The sequence below is a fragment of the Chelmon rostratus genome, chromosome 7 (genome assembly GCF_017976325.1).
Source record: "Chelmon rostratus isolate fCheRos1 chromosome 7, fCheRos1.pri, whole genome shotgun sequence".
In the NCBI taxonomy this organism is placed as follows: Eukaryota; Metazoa; Chordata; class Actinopteri; order Chaetodontiformes; family Chaetodontidae; genus Chelmon; species Chelmon rostratus.
The window spans coordinates 10,387,664-10,409,168 of record NC_055664.1 but is presented as its reverse complement, the minus strand read 5'-3'; the positions used below and the strand labels follow the sequence as shown (position 1 = coordinate 10,409,168).

The window sequence follows — 21,505 nt, the reverse complement described above, 5'->3', positions numbered from 1 at the left end:
TACAATTAATTGTGATATATTTCATCTTAAAATATTAACATATCAAATTGCCATTTGTCTGCCTGGCTGTCTACCTGCCTGTCTCTTATTCTTGATGATAATGACACTTGAGAAGTCTTCTTGTCTCTTGTTAACTGGATTGCTTGTTGTTCAAATTGCTCTTTCTTAGTTTTGACTGTCATGTTAATGTAACATAACAGCCCACTGCTGTTGAGAGGACATTTGAGTTGTGAGAACACTGATTGAATTTACCATGTTGCAGTATTTAAGTTTTATTCCAATAGCAGTTTGTAGTTATGTTTACATTTTTCTCAACATTTTTTCGATTTTTTTTTAGTGTCTGTGTAACATTCATTACAAGATTACTGTAGTTTTTTCTCCGAATGACATACTGTGTAATTGCACTGAAGCGGAACTCCATTCAGTCGTCTTTTGACACGTCAGCTGTAGGTGCCGGTCACATTTAACGGACGCACACGCCGCACTTCCTGGTTCTTCTGTGTTGATGTTCACCGATGTAATTTCTGTTAAGTTAAACGGTATCACTTTTTTGTTAATGTTTCTTGCCTTTAGTAAGATGCCGCCAATTCTCCATTGAATGAATCTAGAATAAAATCGATTTCCCGTTGATTGGCTCTGTATTTCAGCCGTTTGTGATCTGTTTTTTTTTTTTATTTGGCATGCTGTCATCAGCAGGTATGCATGAATTCATCTACTGCTTCTGTTCTCCCACTTTTCTTTGTCACCTCATGCATGTCCTTAGTATGTCTTTATACTTGCCCTAAATAATCTGCTGGAAAAATATTTTCTGTTGTCATTTTGTGCGCTGTCCTTTATTTCTAGGCTAACGCAACACCTGGTCATTTCTAAGGTGACAGCCGCTAATTTAAGACATTCTCTGATTTATCTGCTTCATAATGAGCCTGAATTGCTTTCTGACAGAGACTGAGGGTGTCAGCGAGCCAAGCAGTGAGTGTGGACACATTGCATTAGTTTCTAACTTTTTTCATACAGTGGACAGTCCCATTATCTCATTCCTTGTAATATAGTGCGAAGCTCTGAAAATTCTGGCACCTCATTTTAAATTAAAGATAATCCTGGATTTTTTTTTCTTTCATCTCGATAATGACAATAATGACTGGTGACAATTTTTGATTTCTTTCCAAAGTAATTGCACAGATGTCTGCCTGTGTGTGCTGTTTTTTTTTCCTGGCATGTGCATTGTGTGTACAGTGTTCATTCTTCTAGTTAGTCACAAACTCACTTTTGCAACTTTTGTCCATATGTTACTGCTTGTATCTCATTTTATTGGCTGTTTGCAGCTACATACTCAGAATGAAAAGACTTATTAGCATCACACAAACCAGGTCAGGTCGCAAATATTGTGTCGTACTTTGTTCCATTTGTGCATTGTATCTTTCTTCTTGCACTGAACTGCCGGTCTGTAACTTTCTGAATCTATTTTATGGTTATGCTTTCCAAAAAGCAAAAAAACAAACGAACAAAACCAAACAGCTACCTCAAAGTTTCAGTTCAGTTTAGCTGTTACAGTAGTTCTTGCTCATATTTTTCTGCAGATTTGCTGAGGGCACGGCGGGTTTGATGCCCACTGCTCCAACATGGAGCACTCAGATTTGATCACACACAAGAACGGGCGGCAGAGGAAGCTGGCGGGTGCCACCCTCCCTCCTGAAAACGTGAGGGATATGGACAGGGGAGAGGCGAGCTCCTCGGAGCCAGAAGTGGAAGATGAAGCAGAGGGTCTCGTAAGAGAGTCGGACTCTGAGAACAGGAGGCACAGAGTCCGGCCTGGGATCCGTGGCGAGTTGGGGAACGTGCTGCTTCTTCTGTTCCTCTATGTGCTGCAAGGGATTCCTCTGGGACTGGCTGGTAGCATCCCCCTGATCTTACAGAGTAAGGGCGTCAACTACAAAGACCAAGCCTTCTTCAGCTTTGTCTTCTGGCCGTTCAGTCTCAAGCTTCTGTGGGCACCACTTGTGGATGCTTTATACTTCAGCAGGTTTGGTAGAAGGTAAGAAGAACATGTACTGTTAATATTGATGGTTTCATCTGTCTGGATTATTTTTTGCTGCCCTGTGTATCTTTTTCCTGCTAACTTCTGTGCCACCCCAACCTCCCACCTGATTCTGCAGAAAGTCATGGCTGGTACCCACCCAGTACCTGCTGGGCCTCTTCATGCTGTATCTTTCTGTGACGGTCAATTCACTGCTACAGAGTGAGGGAGGACCGAAGGTTGCAACGCTTACTGCAGTCTTCTTCATGCTTGCCTTCCTGGCAGCCACACAGGTAGGCTCATAATCACTGTGACACAAAACCATACTCAGGAAGATTCAAGTTGGTAATTTCTCTCCCATTCTTTACTGGTTGTACCTTCTCTGCCTCTAAGGACATAGCTGTGGATGGCTGGGCCCTGACTATGTTATCCAGAGAGAATGTGGGCTATGCTTCTACATGCAACTCTGTGGGCCAGACTGCTGGCTACTTCCTGGGGAATGTGCTCTTCCTGGCCCTGGAGTCTGCAGACTTCTGCAACAAATACCTCAGAACAGAGCCCAAGGACACAGGCATCGTCACCTTGTCGGGTATTACGATCTCTGACCGAATAAATGAACAAGACAGCCTTACCGCAGAACGGTAATTCTGGTGATCGGTTAAATAAAGTGTGTTTTCTAATGCTTTCTGTTCTTATTCTGCAGACTTCTTGTTCTTTTGGGGAATGGTGTTCCTGGTTTCCACAACGTTGGTAGCCATCATGAAAAGGGAGCACGGCAAAGGAAAGAGGAAAGTCCATGAGGAGACACAGGGCGTCATGGACACCTACAAGCTGCTGTTCTCCATCATTAAGATGCCCACAGTCTTCACCTTCTGTGTCCTGCTTCTCACTGCTAAAGTATTTGAGCGTTAATTGCTAAATATTAGGTTTACCATTGAAATCTATCAGTGAAAGTCTTATGTAATGAATATTCATTGTAAAGAGCTCTGTGTGTGTTTCAGATTGGCTTCTCCGCAGCGGATGCAGTGACGGGTCTGAAGCTGGTGGAGGCTGGAGTTCCCAAGGAGCAGCTGGCATTGCTGGCAGTGCCCATGGTACCTCTGCAGATCCTGCTCCCTGTGATCATCAGTAAATACACAGCAGGGCCCAGACCGCTGGATGTCTTCTACAAGGCCTTCCCTTTTAGGTGATAACACACACACAGAGGCACACAAACCTATGCGCACACACGCTCAATAAACTAAATGCTAACAGTTGTTTTATGTTGGCAGGTTGCTCATAGGACTGGAGTACGCTCTGCTGGTGTGGTGGACCCCCAGTGTAAAACAAGAAGGAGGGTTCCCTGTTTACTACTACACCATAGTGCTGCTTAGCTACGCAGTGCATCAGGTTTGTGCATCTTGGTTTTCTCCTCTTTTCTGCTTCTAGCCCCTTCATTGTCATAGTTTTTCCAAGTGACACGATCTCAGCAACACACAGACTTGTGCAACCCGGATTCCAAAAAAGCTGGGACTCTGTGAATGAAAACAGATCATCAGCTCTGATCATTTGCAGACAAACTGTGTTTATCGGCAACGGTTTTACAAAGTGTTTTTGACCCCATGTAGTTACAACCCTTATCCAATCATGCACAATTTGTCATTTTTTAGTCATGCGAGCAGCATGGTTCCAGGGATGGCAGTGTCAGTCTGTCATTTGTGTGCCACTTTGGTACAAACTTAAATATCTTAACAATTATTAGATTGATTGCCATGAACTATTGAACAGACATTCATTCCTCAGAGGATGAATTATTATGACTTGGTGTTCCCTTGAGTTTTCCTTTTGTGGCACCATTAGGGTCACATTTGTGGTTTTGAGTGAAATGTCTCAACAATTTGCAGATGGATTTCCGTATATTTTCCACACACATTCAAGCTCCCCTCAGGATAAATTCCAGATAAAATCCCTTAATATTTCATCTAGTGTCTGTCGTCAGGTCAAAATTGTCCAGCACTTTGGTTTATGATCAAATACCAGCAAAACTAAGGACATTCCCATCAGCCTCAGCTGTACTTTGTGTTTGGTGCTAAAGAGCAAATGCTAAACGAAGTTGGTGAAGATGGTATAAACATTATACCTGCTTAACATCGGCATGCTAGTGTTATCATTGTGAGCTCAAAGCATAGCCTCACAAAAAGCAAATGATCTATCAGCAGGCATGTTGATAGATTAGTGGTTTGTAGAGTAATGTATGATTTACAGGTACATAAAGGCCAACAAGTGCTAACCTGATGGGCTTTTCTCTTGTTTCACTTCCTGTCTCTGCCTCCAGATGTCACTGTGCAACTGAAGAAAATCTAAAATGTCTGGGAAATATGTTTTTATTTTTATTTTTTACACTCTTGGGATATTTAAATGAGGGAGCCTTTGTTTGTCCTTTGGTTAAGGAGCAGCTGGTTAGATATATTCTTTTTCAGGACCTTGGATTTTTGTCATCAGGTCACAATAATCAAAACATCAATAAAAAATACAATTAATAAGATCAGAATGAAGCCTATAAATGTCATGGAGGTAGGTATGTAGGTCTGAGAATTGATCACCTTTAACAAATGTTCACCATGTTGCTACTCCAGGTGGCGTTGTACAGCATGTACGTGGCCTGCATGGCCTTCCATGCAAAAGTGAGCGACCCCCTCATCGGCGGCACCTACATGACCCTGCTGAACACGGTCACAAACCTCGGTGGAAACTGGCCCTCCACTGTGGCTCTGTGGATGGTGGACCCACTGACCTCGAAGGAGTGTCAGGGAGCCGTCGGGCAGAGCTGTGGCTCTCCAGAGGAGGCAGGGGTAAGCAAGCAGTGAGGGGAAACATGCACAGCGGTGTATGTAACTACCTCGACTTTATGAGTTGCAATGCAGTCTCACAGAAGTTCATGAAATAGTCACAAAATTTAATGTAAAGGCACAACTTTCAAACGAATATATTTTACTTGGAAGTATCTTTCACGCCTGCACCACATCCACGATTGTTTTCATTCAACTTAGCAATAATTAATATGCAACGCCTGGTTAGACTGTGTGCTTTAGGTCAGGTTCAGGAAAAGATCATGGTTTGGGTTAAAATAACTACTTCCCTAAAACAAACATGACTGTTGGTTTCACACAGGAATTGAATTTGTTTCTTTTTACACTTTGTGCTGTGAGTCATGGAAAACATCGAACACCTTTTCTATGAATCTAAAAGATTTCATGTTTCAGGAACTGCCCTGATACTGGCCTGTATACTGACAGTTCTTCATTTGTTCCCCTCTACAGCTGTGCATTAAGGAGGGCGGCGCTTGTGTGACAACACTGGACGGCTACTATGTGGAGTCAGTGGTGTGTGTTGCGATTGGTTTAGCTTGGTGGTTGTGGTTAGGGAAGAAAATGAGGCGGCTGCAGGAACAGAGCCCTTCTGCATGGAGGTGCAGAGGGAATCAGTGATGACACTCATCATCAGTACCACAGACTCTTTCTTTTTCTTTCTTGGCACCTCTGCATACTCTGCTCTGACGACTGAATGGTGGACATATTGTAACTCCGACCTCATCCGTCTGGTTTAGTCCCTCTGGTCCTGCTCGGCCTGCTACGTTCAGAAAACACTCACTGTCACACTGTCTCACCTCTGTCACCTTGAAGCACATCAATCTGATGAAAGACACCGTCGTCTCTGGAGGTAAAAATCCCTCTCATCGTTATTTGTGCAAACTGTAACAGTACCCCGAAAACGGAAACAACCGCTTGATTGATGCTTTTTTTGTTTTTGTTCTGAAACTGTAATCTGCTGCTCAAAACAGCCAAACCAAACCAGAGCTGGGTCGAAGAGTAACTCTCCGGCTTTGCTCTCACCTGCTTGGACATCCAGATTGTTGGGTTGACTATGTGTGAAGTACAAGTTAAGCAGTTCTGTGCAGTTTTTCCTCATGCCCCAAATAGCTTTAGTAAACTCAGCACTTCAGACTGACTTGTTTACCTTGCTGGCCAGTCACCATTTAATGTACATTAAAAGGATCCTTAAGGGAAAAGACTGTGTGCACTTGTGTGGATACAATTTCCTGCTTGTCCCAAACTGTCTGATGCTGTTTAACTCAACCCATCTGTTAATCCAAGTGAGCTAAGGCCAGCCTGAAGAATATTGCTGTTCATTGCATTTCATTGCCTTTTGACTATCTGAACCAATGTTTTTTTTTTATTATTTAATTATTTTTTTTCCTCTAAGTAATGTGTGCCTTGTTTAGTTTTTCAAAGTCTGTTGAACAGTCAACCTTGTTTAAGCTGTAGTTAAATAATCAAGGCAGGGAATATTACAGGAACCTGAAGATGAAGTTGTTAAATTGTTGAATACTCATTGTGTAACACTATTTTCAGGAACATAATGTAGTTTGGCCGATTACACAAAGCAACATGACTGCTTTCACTACTTCAGTTATTTCTGTTTTTTACATGCTCTAGTACACATTCCTTATGAAGATTAACTTGCACAGTGATTTATGCATATATATAAAAACAATATCAACTGTTAAACTAACTGAGATGTCTAAAGTATCCTTAAATCTGATCAGTTTTACCCATTAAAGCACCAAGTCAAATCTTTAATAGCAATATTAGACAGTCTGTCCTGGGTGGTGAATGATTTTTGCTGAGGTATTTACAGGAGTCCTAATTTAACCTTTAGTCTTGCAGTAAAGATCAAGGATCTCTAGGCAGAGCCCGTCTGAGTGGGACGTCAAAACACCAGCGTGAAAAGTATGCAAGTGTGAACATACAGCGAATTTCTCGCCCCAAAACCAGTTGAGATCCAGGACCAGCAGCCGCGGTGAGAAACTTGCTCTGTTTGTTTTGCATATTGTACATGGAACTGAACGTTACAGTGTTTTCTTTAAAAAAGAAAAGCCCCCGCTCGGTCAAATGTAAAATATTGAAGTGCACAATCAGGGTTCAGGGTTCAATCAGGATCAAACTCATTGTTAACTCATTTGTGATTTCTTTCATCTTGTCAACCACACATAAAAGGTCAAAAATGTTTTGATTATAATGATTTGGTAGGTTAGTTTTCTTTTTTTTGGCCTCTGATTCCGCTGAAATGCAAAGTCCCACATACTCGACATTAATCCTTTTTGACATGAACTACGTTTGTTGTTTTGATTTTCTCGTCTTCATTTCAGCAACACATATTCATTTTTAGAATAATTTAGATTTTGGTGTCATATCAGTTTTTAGTTTGCTAATGTGACTTTAAGGTGGTGGTGAACTGTTATTTCAGTTGCAGATGATTCAGTAGTTTTTTTATTTATTTCACGTTACCTCATTACCCTTTGATTTTGCGATGGGTCCAAATCCCCAATCATACAAAGTAAAAGGTGATGGTATGGTGACATTTAAATATGCTAGCAGCAGTGCTCTACAATGTTGTGATGATACACTTTTGTCATTCATACAATGCAATGTTGAGATCTGAAATAAATCTTATGGAATTAAAAAAAAAAGCACACTTGTGCGGTGTCTGATTGTTTTTCCTGAAACTTTGAATACAGATGATTAGACACACGACACACACACGCTCTGTTTTTTTTACATTTTATTATAATTTTCCTTGCTTTTCAGGATTTCGAAAATTTCCCTCCCAAACAAGTGAACGCTGATGCAAGAGGCTGTAAGTTTCTTGGAGCATTAGACCCCACGACTGCAGATCCAGATCAACTGGTGCCACAGTCTCCCCGGTGAATTCACTCCAGGGGCCAGATGGGGTCTGACTTCCCGTCACCGCTGAGGCCCACAGTCTCTCGGGGAGGGCCGAGTGGACTCACACAAAGCAGCACCGAGCTCAGTTTGATGTTTTTGGGTGGTGATGGTGATCAAGCTGAATTATGTCTGGTGACGCGTCAACTAATCCAGTGATACATCCCATAGTGTAGTACGCCTGAAGAGCAGATAATTGAGGTGTGGTTCCCACATCAAACAAACCATTTCACAAGTCATCCACAACATCAATGCCGAAAGAACGTAAAGAGTCAACATGGTTTTTTCTTGTTTAATTTAGGCTCTCTGATTCATTGCTGATGTATAGCACAGTTAATGCATCCATTTCGTAAAACATCGTAAGACATAAAGCTATATTCATCAATAGCAGAACCTCCGCCTGTCCACCGCTCACAATGATCTCTTTGATCTTTTTCATCCAAGTCAAGTCACATCATTTCATTCAGAGCCAGGAAGCATTTTTGTCAAAGAAGAACTGTCGGAATCTCCCAGTGGAAGCAATTTCCTCGCTTGTGTTCACTCAAATAGCACAAAGCACTTTGGACGTCATCTTGTTCTGTCAGCTGACTGCATTTCATAGTAGCATACATACGCTTGCATACTGTGATACATTATCGCCTTTGATTTCCCGGTCGCTCAAAAGGCTGTAGCTCCTCAAATGATTTCCAGTCTTACTAGTCCAGTTCAGAAAGGGAGGGTCAGGAGACGAAGGCCGAGAGACCCGAGGTGTCGGAGGAGAAGTGGTGAGACGGTGATGCCGTTGGTAGCACTTTTGTCAGACGCTCCGCTGGAGTCCCAGACTCACGCACAAACTCCAGGTTGTGACAGTATATGTAGTGTGAGGATGTGCAATTTTTGGATTTGAATTGTCTCTAACATCCATATCTTTTTGTTTCTTAAAAAAATATCAACAAAAAAAAAAAAAAAGAGTCAAGAAATAAACTCTCCTAAAGTGGCGCAGTGGGTCATAGGTTCATACGTAGATGCTCGGGCCGCTTGGCGACGACAGGGTAGGCTTGCTGCTTCATCTGAGCCAGGTTGACCCCGGCGGGCTGACGGATGGGGAGAGGGGCCGAGGCCTCGGAGCTCGTTGTGACGTCCATCTGCTCTGGGGTGGACAGCTCCATGGCCTGGTCCTGAGGTGACTGGAGGACACTTGGTCCTCCGCCAGGGAGGAGGGGGCTCCGGGCCCAGCAGTCCCCCCCTGAGAACTTGACTGGGCTGGAAAGGACAGGAAGAGAGGAGGCGTTTGTTTTCATGTGTTTTTGCTCTATTCTCAGCTATTTTAACAGTCTAAGTGCCTGCTTTTTATCTATTAGTCTGCATGATAAAAAAAAAAAATTATTGACATGAGAACATGTATGACAATATTTTCAGTATGTGGATTTAATCTGCCATAAACTGTTGTTTAGGCCGTAGTTGCCACTATAAACAAGCACGCTCTATGCAACACATGAGGGCAGCTATTCAAGAGGTGGTCTTCATGTAATTATCACAAATATGTTGCAGGACTGATGTCTTTTTGGCCTCATATGTAGTGAAAAGCTACATTTGAATTGGGAAATAAACTTGACTATTTCAGACATGTTTGTCTCCACCCGCCTGCTGCACACGACATACCTGAGAGGTGTTCTTGGGCTGCCCACGATCCGGCGAGGCGAGCGGATTTTTGGCTCGAACGAGAACTTTTCTTTGATGTTTTCCAGGACTGACGGAGCGACGTACGTGAAACCCTATGAGGACAAAGACATCAGCGAGAAAGCACGGGCGCGGTCGGTGCACGGTCACGTCTGAGGGGCAGGTTGTGGGCAGAGCGAGCATGAGTAAGAGGAGTGATCGATCAGAAGCAGCAGTGTGATCCAGATCTAACTGGCCACAGAGCTCCACCTAGCTGTGTGTTCTGCTCTGTGATGCACTGCAAGTGTTTCAGCAGTTGCCTTTAAAACTGAATATAAGTAACACAAACTTGCTGTTTAACTACAAGCCTGTTTAACAAACGTGTTTTTGTGCAAACCTGCTGGGTCTTTAAGTGAAGGGAAGTCAACTATCTTGGTTACCAATGAGCTTTTTCACATGGAACACCAGAGGAACTTTTGTGAGTGTAGTCTTTATACCTGTGGATTTTCACAGTCTTATAGTTGCAAAATGATCTTTTAAAGGACCAGCGTGTAGGATCTTGAGGGAATATTCATATTTGTTTTCATTCACGTGCAGTTAGCTGAAAATAAGAATCATTGTGTTTCATTAGCTTTATATGTACAGAGGGAGCAGGTCTTCTTTCACAGAGTCCGCCATGTAGTGCCGCCATGTTTCTACAGCAGCTCAGAACAGACAAACTAAACACTGGCTTTTTTTGTGAGTTTCGCAGCCACCGTAGGTTCACCTACATGCTTTGAAGGGGAGGGTGAGGCCATCGTGTTTAGTTAGTTGCAATCTGCAACCTCACCACTAGATGTCACTAAATCCTACACACATGGCACAATTCAAATGGGATCAAAAAATTATTTGTCTTTCGCTGTTGACTACCGTACATATTTTTTCTGAAATAAGGTCCCATGGTGGTCCAACAGAGGGGGAGGGTCTGCGCCTCTCTATTTAAAATATCAGACGTGCCAAACTTAACAAAACAAACGAAAGCTGGGGAAATGTAGTCCGAGAGTTTTACCAGGAAGGCTTGATTGGCACTCTCGCTGAGAGTTGAGTCATCCGGGCTGTCGACGGGTGTCTGACTGGTGAACTTCGAGTCAAACTGACTCACGTCTTCAGCTGATTGCTGCAAAGATTGACGAGAGGACAAACGCAGGTGAGGAGGGGCAATGTAAGCAGATTCAATTAAACCTAGCTTAAAATTTTTACCTACTTCAGTAGCATTACTTATGAATTGACAGTGACCTGATTTTAACGTTTAATATTTTCAAATGTATGTAGTATCTAATTCAGACTTCCTTGCGGTCCACTCCTCTCATACTCACCAAGAAAGGTTTGAAGGGAGGCTCCACTTTCCGAGCCAGAAGATCCTCCCAGTTGATGTGTCGAAAGAAGGGATGAGCCTATGGGATATCACATGCAAACAGAGTGCTACTGTGTGGACAGAGAGCCATAAAACATAGCTACTCAGTCTGGAAAGATTGAAACAAATTGCCATTCATGCAGCCACAGCTTTTTCCAATGTATAAGAGTGTCTTCAGAGGGTCTGTGGGACAGGGACTCTGCATATTAGGCTCTCAGGGTTTGCAAAATAGTGCTTCTTGAACCAAGCTACATTTAAAGTGCAGCAAAAGCCAAGCTAATTAGAGTCTCCGTAGCTATGCATGGTCTGCAGCAGGACAGGCAGGACAGTATATTTTTAGAAATAATCTACGTAAGTAAGCCATCCTCGTTAAGGCACTGGGATTTTGGCGTGCGATATAAAAGCAGTACATCGTTACTTGTGTGCAAGACTGTGTTTCGAGTGTGCCGTCCAGCCCCCGCACATTCTCACCTGCACCTCTGTGGCGTCTCCTGCTCCCGCTCCCAGTCGTGACGAGGCGTTTCTCTTCAGCAGCTGCGCGACCAGTAGTCAAATGTCAAAAGAGCACTTACACAACAACTCCACACTTATTTTGGATACACACGAGTTGTATAAACGTTAAACAAACAGGATGTACCCGTTTCAGGAGGTCTCTAGCTTCTTGTGTGAGGTAGGGTGGCAGGCTGAGCTTGCACTTCAGGATCTTGTCGATGGTCTTTTTGCGGTTTTCACCGGTGAACGGTGGCTACAGCGGGAGAAGAGAGGAAGGGGTTTCGTTTCAAATTATGATTCACATTTCATAAAACCGCATTAATAAGAATGAAGCTTTTTTCATGATGTAAATCTTTAACTGACCGCTCCTGTGAGCATGTCGTACATCAGAGCGCCCAGACTCCACCAGTCCACTGCTCTGTTGTGGCCGCTTCTCATCAAGATCTCCGGGGCCCTGCAGCAACGTCAGTGCACAGTTCTCACTAACGAACTCACGTTAACGAGGCGACGGTAAGCACGAAAGGAGAAGACGAGCGAGTGTGCGGGAAAGAGAATGCGAGACTTACATGTATTCGATGGTACCGCAGAACGTGTGGGTGACTGTGCCGTCGTGGATTGACTCTTTGCACAGCCCGAAGTCCGTCAACTTCACGTGGCCTGGATGGAAATACATATAAAGATGCATCTTGTTTTGGTCAAATCGTGCAGGAAAGGATTGAGTTCACATGCACACACATACAACATACCTTGGCTGTTGAGCATGATGTTCTCAGGCTTTAGGTCTCTGTAGATGATGCCCTTCTGGTGCAGATGGCCCAGAGCCATGGAGATCTCCGCCAGGTAGAAACTAGAAAGAAAAACAAAGAAAACATTTCGCTAATTACGACCAACTTCACGCCAAGAAATGATTTCTAAATAAGGATCTGCCAGTCTGATACCAATAATTATGCAAATGGTATTAATACATAACTTGTTTGTAGTCAGTTTCACCCATTGCTCGGTTCATTTATCATTAAGATTTCACGAGTAAGAAAGCAGAAAGCTTAAGCACAGTTGCTATAGTTACCTGCAGTTTATTATACCATGTGCACTGTTGATCAAAACTGTTTGTCATGAGAGTATTTTCACAGTGATTTCCTGACAGATGATACTGACATATGTCTGTGAAGATCCTCACTCAAGCAGCTCATTGTACGTCTAAGTGCTTTTAAAAGGCATTACTTGAGGTTAGAACCTAAAGTCTTTTTAAAGCACTTAGAAGATGATACTGACAGTCTGCCAAGATGCATCCCTATTTAATATGATCATGAACACACTCACCAGGCTGTGTCCTCCATGAAGATGCCCTCCCTCTCCAGCTGCATGAACAGTTCTCCTCCTGCACAGGTGAACACACGTTGTGCCATTAACAGACAATCCTACCATCTACAAAGGTTTAGACTGGAGATATGATTAAACATGATAGCAATACACCCTTGAACTGCATGCATTCACCTTCCTGCAGAGTGTGTGTGTGTGTGTGTGTGCTGTGTGTGTATTATCCTGTACTGACCGCTCAGGTACTCCAGGATGAGATACAGCTTTCCTCCTGTCTGGAAGGCGTAGATGAGATCAACAATAAAGGGATGCTTCACCTCTTCCAGGATGTTCCTCTCTGCCTTGGTATGGGCCGTGTCCTTGGCGTTGCGTACAATCATAGCCTGGTGCCCCCGCCCCGGAGAAGCATGTCAACATTAGTCAGGAGGCAGATAAAGACGCGCCGCTGAGGGTGGTGACATACTGGGCATGTTTTGATCAATGTATACCACTGCCTTAGAAGCTGCTTGCCTGCAAGCCGAATAGAGAGAAGTATTCCACTATACAACATCTGGGAGGTGGGGGCTGAGCTCAGCAATTTAGGCAGCTATGCCACCGACATGGAGGAGTGACATTTCTTAATTATTGCTCATCTAGTTCAATGAATAAATAAAATTTAACAAGTCAGTTCTACTCTGACACTGACTGTCTTTAATTGCTACTCACTCACACAAATGCAACGTTAACGCTCTGTGATGAAAACTGCTTTGAAATATACACATATGAATTATAGTTCTACGGACTACAATGATGTCAACAGTGCTACTGTGGTTTTATATGTACAGTCAGTGCCTTCTGATCCTCTCTGCACTTCTTCCTTCTCCTCTCTACTGCACCTGCTTCTGTTTATGTTTGCTAACCACTTCTGTTGGGAAGCTAAAGAGCTGCCTGTCGGCAAAAATGTTGTCTCAGCTTTGAGTGTTAGAACGACGACAACAGACGGAGCTCCAACAGGCAGGCCGAGGCTGTGGAGAGCCCTGTGATGAGAGCGGTGCAGCACATGCTTGCTGACTGAGAAGCCTTTCTTGACCTCACTTTTTGTTAAGATGATTAAGAACTTTGCGTTGTATTCTGTAATTTCAGCCCCTTCTCGCTCACAAACTGGTCATTACTTCTGTTGAATAATGTGGCCCCGTGTTTATCAAGCATCTCAGAATCACTGTCGTTCAACCTCAGAGTCGGACTGTAAGTTAGTTTTACACCAGAAAGACTCTAAAAATAAGAATAATACAGATAAAAACATTAAAACAGCTGTTAAATCCTACATCATTGCTATTATTGCTATATTTTCTTCTTTTTAGTTAAGTGTGAATTACAATAATATTTAAATCTACTCCTGCATCGTCTTGGACAAAATCTGAATACAAAGAAATTTTACTCCATTAAAAACGTGATAATGAAAATCAAAAGCAGCTTCTTGTGCGTATGTTGCATATTTAACTTATCACTGGACTCGCTGGGAGCTGCAAACAGGTTTGGGCAGCTCTCTGGAAAAGACATTACTAATGTCATCGGTTCAGGCAGCTGATAAAGTGCTTTCACTCCAAAGCCTACATGCAGGAATGTGTCACTCTGGCAATTTTAGGCAAGTCAGGACTGATTTCATACTCTGAGATGCTTCATAAATAAGGGCCCTGGCCTACAGGCCTCCATAAACGCTGCCACTTTGAAGCTTAACGGCGGCTTGAAATCCGGCAGGTCTTCAACGTGTCGCTGGGGTCATTTTTGCCAATCAGGCAGAAGCAGTGTGAACATCAAGCAGAATCTAATGGGCTGAGGCAGAGAGTTTTAGGTGCCAAGGCTGCAGCAGCGCGGCGCAGATGGCAATCTACCAACTAGCAGTGAAATCTTACCCCACCACTGGCTTCAAGGACAGCCAATATTTGCAGACAGAAGCAACACCAATGTTTATTTGTAATAATAAGCATGCAATTACGTTCATAGGATACAGACAGAGAGCAGCCGTACATCACTCTAACTGAAGTGCTTTAAGCAGGACTGTGTTTCAGCACTGATGAGGGAAAAAAGAAAAGTACCTTTTTTAAAACTTTCATGGCAAATATTTTTCCTGCTGCAGCTCCAACAACTTTTCTGACTTGAAAAACCTGCACAGAAGGGAAAAGAATAAACAAGTTTAAAATAATCACATCAACAGCTGAACGAATCAGAGCCAGGCTAATTCAGTTCTTCGCATTATAGAGGGGAAATAATCCAAAGTGTGTATTTGTAGGAGTGTGTGCATGTGAAGTGTACTTTCTCCTGTACGTTCTGCTTCTTGGGCACCATAAATACCTTTCCATAACCGCCTTTCCCCAGGACCCGCAGCAGCTCGAAGCACTCTGGTCTGATGTTCTCCGTGCCCTGATTGACGTTGTCCTCTGATATCTCGATCTTCTCACAGTCGTCCATGTTGCTGCAGAGACAACATTTCGTGCTCTGTGCTGCTGTTTTTCACACGTTCAATCGCAGAAACATACATGAACACAAGCGCATGTTGAATACTCACAACTCAAATCCACTACACTGGTCCATGATATCGTTGAGTTGAGCCTGGAAGGAGAAGCAGGAAACGCAACATAATCACGAGTCAATAAGGGTTTTTGTTCTGATGAACAAAACATGAGGAGCTGCTGAACATTAACGCCAGCTTCACAAATTACAGACCGATTCAGTGGCTTTTACATTCTTTCTTTCATTTTTCACTTTTTGCTCAACAAGTCTGCAAGAGCCTTTAACCTCTCTTGGACATTTCTGTATTTCCTTAACTTTCATGTGTTTTAACACTTTATACTTACTTGACATCATATACAAATTAACTGCTATAAACAGGATAATGGCTGCAAATAAATATAGAATCAAGCTCATTAAAGTCTGGATAATAAAGAAATGATGATGATGACATCATGTAGGTAACTAATGAAATAGCTACAACTGCTTGTATTCAGATCTGCAACAATTTGATCGATCAATCATTTAAGCAATCTTTTGAGCAAAAATGTCAAACATTTTCTTATTCTAGATCCTCCACTTTAAGGATTTTCTGCTTTTCACTGTTTTGCTATAACTGTAGACGGAATATTTTGGGGTTTTGGACAGGTGATCCAACAAACCAAAACATCTGAAGAGATCATCTTTTATTCAGGAAACAGTGAAGGTTTTGTTTTGTTTTGTTTGCTATTTTTCATCATTTCATAGACCAAACAACGAGTCAGTTCATGGAGAAATGAACTCTAAGATAATGAAAATAATGATTAGTTTTGGATCAACTTGCAACATGTCCAACTGTGCAACACTCTTAGCCAAAATATCTGCCTGTTTACAAAGGTTTCATATTCACACAGGAGCTCTGATATGACACTGAAAAACAAGAGCTGCAGTGATGAAACAGTTGCACAATCCATGCTACATGAACATCAGCATGGTGCAAGATACTTAGCAAAAGTTGTGTATCCTAATGGAGAACATGTAACAGATAATTACAGTACTTTGCACTGTCTGTATCTCATATTCAGCCACTGTACTACTCCTGTAATAGCAGGTAATAATAGCATGCTTTGTTATGATAAGACACGCAGAGTCTGACACGTGCATGAAGCAGTATTTACACATCATTTAAGTGACTGTTAGTCTATGTTAAATGAACACTGTGAATAAGTAGGAGTGTTGTGCTGGTGCGTTTAAAGACTCGGTGTGAACAGAAACACACAGGCAGCAGCTTTAACGTGAACTCCTCACAGTCTCACTCTGTAACGGTCTGCCAAAATAAACTGTTGCACACCGAGCCACATTTATCACTGCAGCACCTTTGGCTAAGTAAGGCTTTGCTCGCACAACCCCAACGTGACAGCGATGGTTTTCAAACGCGACATCGTCAACAACGCACGCATTTCATCACGAGCTACCGCTACGAGCGAAATAAAGCCAGAACAAGTGACAGCTCTGTCACGATCGCTGTCAGGTACCGGGCTAGCATTAGCCTCCGATAACCCTGTTTGACAAGGCCTTAGAGCTCTGGCTGCAGGAGCAGGCCTGCGGTGGCTGGCAGGCTACCAAGCTAGCAGCTAGCTGCTGTGCACGAAGAGTTTCTGCTGTGACAACTCTCGCGGTTACGTTCAGCGTCTTCCATTAAAGTACCTCCTCGTTCTCATCGTCGGAGACATTTTCCTCCGGCTGGTCCAAGTCAATGTCAAACACTCCAGCCATTGCAGCGCTTCGCTCGGATCGCTCTGTCACAGACCGCAAGAATAGCAGGCGTCCCCCCACCTCATGGACAAACACACACCGCCGCCATAACCGGCTACTACACTGAGCATGCGCACTGCAACACCGAACAAAAGGGGCGGTAACCTGAGCGCTTTGCTTTTATTTTGTCATAAAACAACACCAGCGCACACCGTACCCACTACAAATTCAATATTAAACAATCATTTCCATCTCCATTCATAACCGGTTTTTACACGAAACCTTACATACTCTATGAAAGCAAGTGAGATATACCAATAAAATAAAACCAATTCAAATAAAATCTAATTAATTCTGTAAATCAAATATCCTCCAATAAATCATTCCTGGCGCCCTGTCAAAAGGACCTGGAGCCAGAATATCTATTATCTATTATCTATATCTATATCTGTACATTTTTTCCTAATAGAAAACAACATTAACACCAATACCACTAATACCACTAATAATAATATAACTAAAGCGAACGAAAACATAGAAAACTATAACAGCAAAAATAATATTAATAACAATAATAACAACAATGATAATATTTACAGTGTAAATTACATTTGATTGCATTGCTAAAATTATGCATTTATTCCTTTTTTCTTTGCGACTCAAAAAAGTTGCAACCGTTCACGTCACATGATGGGAGTTTTATTTTGAAAGTTGTGACAGTTTGGGCCGGAAACACCATTCTGACTTCTTCTGGCGGCAGCCGGCTCAAACAAACAGATACGGACACAGTCATGAAAACTTTGGCTCGCAGCGTGAATCCACCGGTGGGATTCAGACCGTGCGCTCTCATAGTCTGATCGGACAACTACCGATCCTTCTGGAAAGTCTTCTCCCGGGTGAACGATGTCCATAGTGACCGTGCAGCTCGGTCAGTGCGGTAACCAGGTGGGTCACGAGCTGTTTGACATCATCTGCAGCGATGCTCGGGACGGACAGAGGAAAGTGTACAGCACAGCTAGCTGTGAGCGATTCTTCCACCAAACTGCACACGGAGGTAAGACACCTGTTAGAGAAGTTTGTTTCCGGTCTGCACTGCACTCCAGTTTACCTGTCACACCTTCTGTTAACCAGACCTTGTAGCCAGGGCGGTGCTGGTTGACATGGAGCCCAAAGTGATCAACCAGAGTGTGAGCAGGGCTGCTAAATCCGGCAGGTGGAGGTATGGAGAGGCGTCACACTTCAGCCAGAAGCAGGGCTCTGGAAACAACTGGGCTAATGGGTGAGGACGCTTACACTGCTGGTACAGTCGCAGGAACACCACCACCCTCATCAGGTCAAATCAATCCCAACTCAAAGCCCACTTACTAGCTCTTTTTCCAGAGCTTTCATCTGCAGCAGATGCATCTGTTGAGGAGCAGAGTCAGTAGCTGTTGATCTATCCTGAACAAGAAGTTAAGACGACTCAGGAGACCCAAGCTCACGTCTTAAAATGTCTTGTTTTGGCCGACCAGCAGCCTAAAACTCAATGATGTTGTCACATTTAAGATGCTGGAAGCAGCAAAAGGTTTTGCTTGTCAATTTACTGATTGATTAACAAAACAGCTGCTGCTTCGTTTTCAGTCGATCCACTCATTGAATACTTGTTTGATCAAAATTCATTCATGACCTTAAGAACAGTAGTTGGACAATAAAGAGCCAGTAAGTGGGCCTTGGGTTGGGATTTTGAACTCTCTTCCGTAAATCATGTCAGATTTATCTTACATTGCTTGTAATGTGACTCTTGGATCACACCAGGTACTGCGTCCACGGCCCTCGTCACAGAGACGTGGTGGAGGAACTGGTGAGGCGAGAGGTGGAGCGCTGTGACAGGCTGGCCGGCCTCATGGCCGTGATGAGCGTGGCGGGGGGAACTGGCTCCGGGGTCGGCACCTACGTCACTCAGTGTGTCCGAGACATCTACCCCAAGTCCTTCATTGTCAACCACCTCACCTGGCCGTACGGGACTGGGGAGGTACTGAGTCTGTTAAGTCTTTAATGCTAGTATAAAATAAGATGCTAATAAACCTTTTGCCTTGACCCTTCCTGTCAGGTGATAGTCCAGAATTACAACTCCGTGCTGACGCTGGCTCACCTCTACCAGCTGTCGGACGCCATCCTGGTGCATGAGAACGACACGGCGCACAAGATCTGCAGTCAGCTGCTCAACATCAAACACATCTCCTTCAGCGATGTCAACAGGGTAATCGCTCACCAGCTGGGCAGCGTCCTGCAGCCCGCCCTCACTGCTGACTCCCACGGAGTCTACAGCAGAAACCCTCTGGGTGAGAGAGAGGCCGCGACACACACGCAAACACACACATGGCTGGGTCCCCACAGGGTGTGGATTGAGAGAGTCTGAATCCCTTTAGATGAAAAAAATATTTTATTCAAAGCAGTTGTCCTCATGATCTTGGCATGAAATCCTTCTGCCACTGATTCAGCTGCACCGACAGGTAGAAAATCAACACCATGAGGCCAAACCTTCACACGTTCAGTCTTCTCATGGCATGGACTCGCGTCTTAACCCTGCTGGTGACGTTGTCTCTGTCTCTCAGGTGAGCTGGTGAGCACCCTCGCGTGCCACCCAGAGTACAAGCTGCTCAGTGTTTGCACGATCCCTCAGATGCCTCGTGCCTCCATGGCCTACAGCACGTTCAGCTGGCCGGGCCTGCTCAAACACCTACGACAGATGCTCATCTCCAACGCCAAGATGGAGGAAGGCAAGTTCTGTCAAAATCTAACCTATCCACTTCAATGGCATGTTTATTAAGTTACATTATGACACCTGTGAGGATCTCATTGTTTGTCCTGAGTCAGGTATAGACTGGCAGGTGCGTCCACCTGCGGGGTCCGAGCGCACCGGGAGTCTGACGGGACCCAGTTTCAACACCTCTCTGGCCAACCTGCTCATACTGAGAGGGAAAGATGTGTACAGCGCAGAGACAGGTCGGAGAGCTGCTTCAAGCAAATTGATTTTATCACTGAAAAATAACTTGACTAAATGAGTGATATAATACCTTAATTCCTGATTGATCTCACCTGATAAATTCATGACAATCGAAAAGGAGATGAGGGTGTTGTGATGCACATAACGTAGAAAAGAGCTTGACCATAGTCCAGTCCGCAGGTGGCTTTGAGGATCCGGGCCTGTACACCTCCTGGCTCTCATCAGGAGAAGCTTTCAGCGTGTGGAAATCCCCAGTGCCTTTTAACAAGTATGAAAAATCTGCCACGCTGGTCAGCAACAGCCGAGCTCTGCTCAGGCCGCTGGATCACATGGTGGGAAAAGCCTGGAATATGTTTGCTTCCAGGTGAGTCAGTCATGCTGCTCAGAGAAATGCTTAAATATCAGCTTTTAGGAAAAAGTAGGTCATATTTATATAGAGCAGCATATTCTCACCTATCAACGTTAGTAGGTTGCTGAAGAGAAGTGCAGCTGGAAACCAGCAGTGAGCTGTTTTGAGTTATTTTCCTCTCCTCTCTAACAGGGCCTACGTCCATCAGTACATTAAATTTGGGATCTCAGAGGAGGACTTTCTGGACAGCTTTACATCTCTTGAGCAAGTCGTCTCCAGCTACAGTCAACTGTGCTAGACACGAGAACAGCCAACAAGTGCCACCTCGCCTGTGGCCTGAACATCATGATGTGGGACATAAAGAACTAACATGGAAATAAAACTAACAGGATTCTTTGCCTCACTGAAACCTGAACCATTTCCTTGATTTTGACTTTTTTTCAGCAAAGACCCAAAGTACCACTGGGATCCACGGTCAGTGCTGAGGGAAAAATGTGGGAACTATTTAATTAAATTAAATTATTATGGACTTTCTGGTGTGACCGTTTTGTCAGTTGCTGTTATCAAGGCCAAGAATGGACTCAAATTTCAATCTAACATAGATAGGAAGCCTTTAAAGTGCTCCAAAAATTGAAAATTTGGAAAGCAAGTTTGTTGAGCAATTATAAGGAGTAGCAGCAGCGCACAAAGAAAAGTGACAAGAGCATCAGTCAACATACTTTTCACCACTTTATTGTTCATTGATTTTACATCGTAGCATTTCCAGAACTGGGATGATCGGCATGGAAGCAGAGTGTCCGCAAACGCACCAACTGAAGTTGAGTCTTGGCATGAACCGAGCAGTACAACTGAAATGTCGGTCGCCCACGACTTCAGCCAGCCTACAGACTGCTGTTGCCGTGGTAATTTAACAGCCAACACCAGTCTGATAAGCTAGCTGATGGGATGGGAAAGGTGTGTCAAGGAATACACTACAGAAAGCCAGAAGGGGACCTCTCCATAGAGCTGGAATCCGCCAAGCGCAGACACGGGGAGGGAAGGCAGTCAGATTGTAAAGTTTGAATCAGATGAATCAAATGCAGCTCCAACTATTGAGGACACAGTTCTTGTTCTGACAATTACAAAAAACTAAAAGACAAAGCAAATGAGTGCTGAGCTGTTCACTTACCTTAAAGATGATCGGTTCTAAGAAAATGAAGCATTAGCGCTGTCATGATGGTTAAAAAAATACAACAGTTCTTTAACATCACAAGATCACAACAGAGCTCATGAGGATGAAAACATAACAGTTAATCTTGTCCTGCTAGAGGGTAAAAAAAAAAAGACTTGGAAA

The 21,505-nt window shown here is 43.6% G+C and overlaps 3 protein-coding genes across 4 annotated transcripts; 2 read left to right on the top strand and 1 right to left on the bottom strand.

Moving 5' to 3' along the window:
* The first annotated feature begins 474 nt into the window (after positions 1-474).
* On the top strand, positions 475-7,511 carry slc33a1 (solute carrier family 33 member 1). Of its 2 annotated transcripts, none has more exons than XM_041940270.1 (9): positions 475-539; positions 1,578-2,032; positions 2,154-2,307; positions 2,408-2,603; positions 2,718-2,911; positions 3,016-3,200; positions 3,286-3,403; positions 4,630-4,845; positions 5,314-7,511. In XM_041940270.1, the coding sequence occupies exons 2-9, from the start codon at positions 1,620-1,622 to the stop codon at positions 5,479-5,481; spliced, it is 1,644 nt and encodes a 547-aa protein (XP_041796204.1). In that variant the 5' UTR covers positions 475-539; positions 1,578-1,619; the 3' UTR covers positions 5,482-7,511. The 2 variants fall into 2 exon arrangements, with proteins under 2 accessions (XP_041796204.1, XP_041796203.1); XM_041940269.1 differs by having other exon boundaries at positions 481-696.
* Positions 7,512-7,634: 123 nt separating this feature from the next.
* Positions 7,635-16,937, bottom strand: rps6kb1b (ribosomal protein S6 kinase b, polypeptide 1b). The gene is made up of 15 exons (XM_041940271.1): positions 16,790-16,937; positions 15,162-15,205; positions 14,948-15,068; positions 14,692-14,760; positions 12,852-12,999; positions 12,620-12,677; positions 12,046-12,146; positions 11,866-11,956; positions 11,663-11,753; positions 11,445-11,552; positions 11,279-11,341; positions 10,770-10,847; positions 10,463-10,570; positions 9,418-9,530; positions 7,635-9,018 (listed from the first exon to the last, which is right to left on the bottom strand). The coding sequence occupies exons 1-15, from the start codon at positions 16,856-16,858 to the stop codon at positions 8,763-8,765; spliced, it is 1,518 nt and encodes a 505-aa protein (XP_041796205.1). The 5' UTR covers positions 16,859-16,937; the 3' UTR covers positions 7,635-8,762.
* A 660-nt stretch (positions 16,938-17,597) lies between these two features.
* On the top strand, positions 17,598-21,333 carry tubd1 (tubulin, delta 1). Its single transcript, XM_041941042.1, has 8 exons — positions 17,598-17,891; positions 17,969-18,116; positions 18,632-18,848; positions 18,927-19,158; positions 19,432-19,596; positions 19,694-19,822; positions 20,004-20,187; positions 20,365-21,333. The coding sequence occupies exons 1-8, from the start codon at positions 17,741-17,743 to the stop codon at positions 20,468-20,470; spliced, it is 1,332 nt and encodes a 443-aa protein (XP_041796976.1). The 5' UTR covers positions 17,598-17,740; the 3' UTR covers positions 20,471-21,333.
* The last annotated feature ends 172 nt before the right edge of the window (positions 21,334-21,505 follow it).